Raw genomic sequence first — 7,586 nt, 5'->3', positions numbered from 1 at the left:
ACGAAATATCTAGAATAAGCCCCTGACCCGCCCGACCCGCGGCGTGGCGTCAGCAGCGGCAGCGTGACCGCGGCGTGGCGTCAGCAGCGGCAGCGTGACCGCGGCGTGGCGTCAGCAGCGGCAGCGTGACCGCGGCGTGGCGTCAGCAGCGGCAGCGTGACCGCGGCGTGGCGTCAGCAGCGGCAGCGTGACCGCGGCGTGGCGTCAGCAGCGGCAGCGTGACCGCGGCGTGGCGTCAGCAGCGGCAGCGTGACCGCGGCGTGGCGTCAGCAGCGGCAGCGTGACCGCGGCGTGGCGTCAGCAGCGGCAGCGTGACCGCGGCGTGGCGTCAGCAGCGGCAGCGTTAGAGGCGGGTGGCCGCGCGGGTGTTTACCTCAGGTCGCAGGGTGTCGCTGGCAGCATGGCGGACTACCTCATCAGCGGCAGCACCCGCTACATGCCCGAGGATGGGCTCACCGCACAGCAGCTCTTCGCCAGCACCGACGGCCTCACCTACAACGATTTCCTGATTCTCCCAGGATTCATAGACTTCCTAGCTGGTGAGGTGGACCTGACCTCAGCCCTGACCCGGAAGATCACGCTGAAGACGCCACTGATCTTCTTTCCCACGGACACTGTGATAGAGGTCGATATGGCCATCGCGATGGCTCTGATGGGAGGTATTGGTTTCATTCACCACAGCTGCACCCCAGAGTTCCAGGCCAACAAGGTGCAGAAGGTCAAGAAGTTTGAACAGGGCTTCATCACAGACCCTGTGGTGCTGAGCCCCTCGCACACGGTGGGTGATGTGCTGGAGGCCAAGATGCGGCATGGCTTCTCTGGCATCCCCATCACTGAGACGGGCACCATGGGCAGCAAGCTGGTGGGCATCGTCACCTCCCGAGACATCGACTTCCTTGCTGAGAAGGACCACACCACCCTCCTCAGTGAGGTGATGACGCCAAGGATGGAGCTAGTGGTGGCTCCAGCAGGCGTGACGTTCAAAGAGGCAAATGAGATCCTGCAGCATAGCAAGAAAGGGAAGCTGCCTGTTGTCAATGATCATGATGAGCTGGTGGCCATCATCGCCCGCACCGACCTGAAGAAGAACCGAGACTACCCTCTGACCTCCAAGGATTCCCACAAGCAGCTGCTGTGCGGGGCAGTTGTGGGCACCTGTGAAGATGACAAATTCCGCCTGGGCCTGCTCACCCAGGCGGGCGTCGATGTCATAGTCTTGGACTCGTCCCAAGGGAACTCGGTGTATCAGATTCCCATGGTGCATTACATCAAACAGAAGTACCCCCACCTCCAGGTGATCGGGGGGAACGTGGTGACAGCAGCCCAGGCCAAGAACCTGATTGACGCTGGTGTGGATGGGCTGCACGTGGGCATGGGCTGCGGCTCCATTTGCATCACTCCGGAAGTGATGGCCTGTGGTCGGACCCACGGCACTGCTGTGTACAAGGTGGCCGAGTATGCCCGGCGTTTTGGTGTGCCCATCATAGCTGATGGCGGCATCCAGACCGTGGGGCACGTGGTCAAGGCCCTGGCCCTTGGAGCCTCCACAGTGATGATGGGCTCCCTGCTGGCCGCCACCACGGAGGCCTCCGGTGAAAACTTCTCAGACGGGGTGCCGCTCAAGAAGTATCAGGGCATGAGCTCGCTGGATGCCATGGAGAAGAGCAGCAGCAGCCAGAAACGATACTTCAGCGAGGGGGATAAGGTGAAGTTCGCGCAGGGTATCTCGGGCTCCATCCAGGACAAAGGGCCCATTCAGAAGTTCGTGCCCTACCTCATAGCGAGCATCCAGCGCAGTTGCCAGGATATCGGGGCCCGAAGCCTGGCTGTCCTTCGGTCCATGATGTACTCAGGAGAGCTCAAGTTTGAGAAGCGGACCGTGTCGGCCCAGATCGAGGGTGGCGTCCACGGCCTGCACTCTTACGAGAAGCGGCTGTACTGAGGACAGTGGTGGAGGCCTAGGTGGTTGAAGGGGCGTGCCCCGGTTTCCCCCTTCGGGCACAGCCTCCCTCGGTAACTGAGTGATCCGCAGATTTACACTATGGGTTCCCTAGCTCCTTTCAAGGGAGAGAGGAGGGGAGGCCCTGAGGGGACTGCTGCCCCTCGCTGGGCATCCCCAACAGAGTCAGGACTGCTTCCTGGGCCAGGCTGCCCTGGGAAGCCCAGCCCAGCCAGCCAGGCTCTCAGGCCCTGCGCCTGCCTCAGGTCTTTCTTGCTGCAGCCTGCTCCAGCCCGGCCCCCACCCCAGGGGCAGGCCGCCCCTCCTGGCTTCTCCTGTAGGACACCTCCCTGCCCACTAGCTCCCCAAGAAATGGCGCTCTCCTGGCCCTGCCTCTGGCCCTTCCCAGGCCGCTGCCCCCTCAGCCATGTGGCACTTCTGAGCTCCTGACCTAGGCCAGCGGGAGGTCTCTGCCCGCTTCTCCGGCCCTGGGCTCCAATTGAGTCCTGCTCCTCAGGCCACTCCCCTGTCCCTGGCCCTGGGGAGGACACTGCCCTGGTCATGTCCACCTGCCCGTCGTTCCTGACTCACCACCATCCCCAGGTGTGCCATTCCTGCCCTCTCCTCAGCTGCAGTTTAAGGCTTTAACTTTGCACACTTTGGGATCACAGTTGCGACATTGTGGGTATTAAATAATTGGAATAAATCAAGCAGATCTCAACGCCTCCAAAAAAAAAAATCTAGAATAGGCAAATTCATAGAGACAAAGCCGAATAGAAGTTACTAAAGAGACAAAGCCGAATAGAAGTCACCAAAGGCTAGGGAGAGGGGAGAATGGGGAGTTAATGCTTAATGGGTACCGAGTTTCTGTTTGGGTTTATGAAGTTTTGGAAGCAGATAGTGTGAAGGTTGCACAACAGTGTGAATGTACTTAATGCAATTGAATTGTATGCTGAAAATGGTTAAAATGGCAAATTTTCTGTGGTATATATGTTTTACTACAATTTCAAAAAATTAATAATTTAATATACCAAATGCCAGAGACTTGTACCGTTTAAATGGGTGAATTATACCTTAATAAAGCTGTTAAAAATAAATAAAATTGTAAAACGTAATTATATAGTTTAGTGAGTTATCATGAAGCAAACACTTGTGTAATGACCACTCTATAATCAAGAACCAGAAAAATTTTGAGACTACTATGGCCAACATAGTGAGACCCCCATCTCTAATTTTTCTTTAAAAACTTATTTTTGAAAAAGTAAAAAAAAAGAACCATAACATTGCCAGCACCACCAAAGCACCCCCCTGTATCCCACCCATTCCCACTCTTCTCCCCACTAACCTAACTTCTTGGTAGTAATTCCTTAGCATTCTCTTATACTTTTACAGCCTAGGTAGGCATCCCTAAACATACTAGTTCAGTTTTGCCTGTTTTTGAATTTTATATAAATGAGATAACATAGAAAGTGTTCCTTTGTGTCTGGTTTCATTTGCTCATCATTATGTTTCCGAGATTCAACCATGTTGTTGGATATAAGCTACAGGTGGTTCATTTGCATTGCTGTACACTAGTGTTCCATTGCATTTTTTTTCTTTTGAGACGGAGTCTCTCTCTATTGCCTAGGCTGGAGTGCAGTAGCACAATCTCGGCTCCCTGCCACCTCTGCCTCCCGGGTTCAAGAGATTCTTGTGCCTCAGCCTCCCAGGTAGTTGGATTACAGGTGCCCACCACCTTGCCGGCTAATTTTGTATTTTCAGCAGACGGGGTTTCACCATGTTGGCCAGGCTGGTCTCGAACTCCTGACCTCAGGGGATCCGCCAGCCTCAGCCTCCCAAAGTGCTGGGATTACAGGTATGAGCCACCACGCCCGGCCGCATTTGTATATTAAAACGTACTTACCCATTCTATTGTTAATGAGTATTTGCTGCTATGAGCAGTTTATGCATGTACATGCATTTCTGACTGGTATAAATCTTGGAGTGGAATTTTTGGTTCTCAGCGTTATGCATATCCTCCACTTTGGTAGATAATGCTCAATTATTTTTGAAAATGTTCTATTTCACACTCCCACTAGCAGTGTGAAAGTTCCTGTTGTTCCATATCCTTGCAAAGACTTAGTATTGTCACTCTTAAACTTTGGCCATTCTAGTGGGAGTATAATGGTATCTCCTTGTGGTTTTCATTTCCATTTCCTTTCTCACTAATAAGATTGAGCCCCTTTTGTACATTTATTTGCACTCTTTTCCTAAATGCTTGTTCAAATCTCTTGCCCACTTTTCTACTGTGTTTGTCTGTCTTTTGCTTAATGATTTGTAGGAGTGTTTGTTTGTTTGAGACAGAGTTTCACTCTTGTTGCCCAGGCTGGAGTGCAGTGGCACGATCCCGGCTCACTGCAACCTCTGCCTCCCGGGTTCAAGCGATTCACCCACTTAGCCTCCTGAGTAGCTGGGATTACAGGCACGCATCACGACGCCCTGCTAATTTTTGTATTTTTAACAGAGATGGGCTTTCACCCTGTTGGCCAGGCTGGTCTCCAACTCCTGACTCAGGTCAGCCAAGTTTCATTTTTGCAAATACAGGTATCCCTTTATCCCTGTACCATTTATTGAAGAGATCATTCTTTTTCCACTGTCTTACAAGGTTACCTTTGTTGTAAATCAAATTTCCATATACGCAAAGATTTGTTTCTGGATCCTCTATTATGTCATGCTGTTTTATTTTTATTTCAACTATTTTCAGTTGTATATACTGTCAGTTTATAAGTCTTAATACAGAGTAGAGCAAGTCTCAATCTTCAAGCATGTCACAGTTCTTGGGCCTTTGAATTCCACAAACTTTCACTATGGAATTTCCATAAACTTTTAATTTGTCAAGTTCCACAAACACAAACAGACAAATAAAAACACTTTTCAGATTTTGATTATGATTGCATTGAATCTGAAGATCAATGTGGGAAGTATTTATATCTCTATAGTATTGAACCTTCCAATTCTGGAACATGGTATATTTCTCTCTCTTTTTTTTTTTGGTTTATTTTTAAATATTTCTCTCAGTAATGTTTAATAGTTTTCTGCAGGACAGCTTGTGCTCTTTTTAAAAAAGTCATTCCTGAGTACTTGATATTTTTTGGTGCCATGGTAAATAGCACTGAATTTCAGTTTCTGTTTGTTATTCTATTCTATGTACCCAGTAACATTATCTACAAATAATTCATTTTACTTTGTCTTGTCTACTTCTTTTACTTTTAATTTCTTTTCCTTTTTCTTGTTTTGCTGGAATAGCTGGCACCATTGTAGGGATCTTTCTTTCTCCCGATCTCAAAGAAAAGCTTTCTATATTTCACCATTTCTATATTTCACCACTAAGTATAATTTTTGCTGTAAGTTTTTTGCAGATAACTTCCATCAGAATAGAGAAGTTTGCCAAGAGTTCGTATCTATAAATGAATGTTACTTTTATAAAACATTTTTTCTGGCTGGGCGCGGTAGCTCACGCCTGTAATCCCAGCACTTTGGGAGGCCAAGGCAGGTGGATCACGAGGTCAGGAGTTCGAGACCAGCCTGACCAATATGGTGAAACCCCTTCTCTACTAAAAATACAAAAATTAGCCAGGCATGGTGGCACACGCCTATAGTCCCAGCTACTCGGGAGGCTGAGGCAGAAGAATTGCTTGAACCCGGGAGGCGGAGGTTGCAGTGAGCCGAGAACGTGCCACTACAATCTAGCCTGGGCGAAAGAGCAAGACTCTGTCTCAAAAAAAAAAAAAAAAAAAAAAACACCAAAAAAACCCCCCTTTTTTCTGCATTTATAAGGAGGATTGTATGATATTTCTTGCCTTTCCTGTTAATGTGGCAAATTCTATTGGTTGATTTTCTACTGTCAAAATAACTGCATTTCTGAAAAATATCTTATATGGTAAAAGTATATTATCTTTTTATTTTTTCCCATGTTCTATTGCTAGGTTCGGTCTGCTAGTAATTTGTTAGTATAGTTTGTATCTATGTTCTTGAGAAAGACAGGCCCGTAATTTTTCTTATTCATAATGCTCTTGTTGTGTTTTCTTATCTAGGTAATGTGGGCTTTACCAGAGGAGTGCAGGAGTGGTCCCTCATTTTTACTGTCTAGAAGAGTTTTATAATATAGGTATTATTTTGCCTCTAAATGTTTGGTAGAATTCTTAGGGGAAATTATCTAGAACTAGAGTTTCTATGGTGTGATGGGTGACGCAGTGGGAGAGATGTGGGGGAGTTTTAAAAGATTCAGTTTATTCAGTATTTCTAGAACTATTCAGATTTTCTATTTCTTCTTGCATCTTTTTTAAAATTTTTGTGGAGATGGGGCCTCGCTATGTTTCCCATGTTGGTCTTGAACTCCTAGGCTCAAGCAATCTGACTACCTTAGCCTCCCAAAGTGCTGGGATTATAAATGTGAGCCACCATGCCTGGCCGCATCTTTTTGATATGTTTTATTTTTCTAAAAATTTGCTCGTTTCATCTAATTTTTAAAATTTATTGCAATAAAACTGATCAAAATATCATTTTAGTATCTTTGTCACATCAGAAGGATCTATAGTGATATCTTTTTTAAAATTTCTGACACTAATAAGTTTGTGTCTTCTCTCATTTTTTCTCTATCAGCATTGACATGGATTTATCAATTTCATCAATCTTTTTAGAGAACCAACTTTTGGTTTTGTTGAACTTCTCTATTACATCTTTGTTTTTTATTTCATGATTTCTACTCTTTGGTATTTCATTCCTTCTACTTCCTTTGGTTTAAATTTGCTGTTCTTTTTCTAGCTTCTTGATATGGATGCTTAGCTCATTAATTTTTTTTGAGACACAGTCTTGCTCTGTCGCCCAGGCTATAGTGCAGTGGTGTGATCTCGGCTCACTGCAAGCTCTGCCTCCCGGGTTCACGCCTTTCTCCTGCCTCAGCCTCCAAGTAGCTGGGACTACAGGCGTGTGCCACCACGCCCGGCTAATTTTTTGTATTTTTAGTAGAGACGGGGTTTCACCATGTTAGCCAGGATGGTCTCAATCTCCTGACCTCATGATCCACCCTCCTTGGCCTCCCAAAGTGCTGGGATTACAGGTGTGAGCCACCGTGCCCCACCTCAGGCTTTCTCCTTTTTCTAATACATACATTTAAGGGTATAAATTTCTTAATGAATGCTGCTTTATCTGTGTCCCACAAGTTTTGGTATATAGCATTTTCATTGTAATTCAGTTCAAAATATTGTCTTATTTTCACTATTCACAATAGCAAAGACATGGAATTGGCCTAGGTGCCCATCAATGGTGAATTGGATAAATAAAATATGGTACATATACACCAGGGAATACTATGCAGCCACAAAAAAGAATAAAATCAATGTCCTTTGCAGCAACATGGATGCAGCTGGAGATCATAATAACAGGAACCGAATATCAAATACTGCATGTTTTCACTTATAAGATGGAACAGTAGACACTGTGGACTACTGTGGGAAGATGGGGATGTGAGTGTGGGTTGAAAAACTACCTATTTGGTACTATGCTTACTACCTGAGTGAAGGAATCTGTACCCCAAACCTCAGCCCCATGCAATATACCTGCATAACAAACCTGCACATGTGCCCCCTGAATCTAAAATAAAAGTAAA

At 46.6% G+C, this 7,586-nt stretch overlaps 1 protein-coding gene across 1 annotated transcript; it reads left to right on the top strand.

Annotated features, from left to right (window-relative positions):
- Positions 1 to 400: 400 nt before the first annotated feature.
- On the top strand, positions 401 to 1,953 carry LOC100442769 (inosine-5'-monophosphate dehydrogenase 1). Its single transcript, XM_002831541.5, has one exon. The coding sequence runs from the start codon at positions 401 to 403 to the stop codon at positions 1,940 to 1,942; it is 1,542 nt and encodes a 513-aa protein (XP_002831587.2). The 3' UTR covers positions 1,943 to 1,953.
- Positions 1,954 to 7,586: the final 5,633 nt, after the last annotated feature.

Source organism: Pongo abelii, chromosome X (genome assembly GCF_028885655.2).
Source record: "Pongo abelii isolate AG06213 chromosome X, NHGRI_mPonAbe1-v2.0_pri, whole genome shotgun sequence".
NCBI classification, from domain to species: Eukaryota; Metazoa; Chordata; class Mammalia; order Primates; family Hominidae; genus Pongo; species Pongo abelii.
This window is presented reverse-complemented; position numbering and strand designations above follow the sequence as displayed.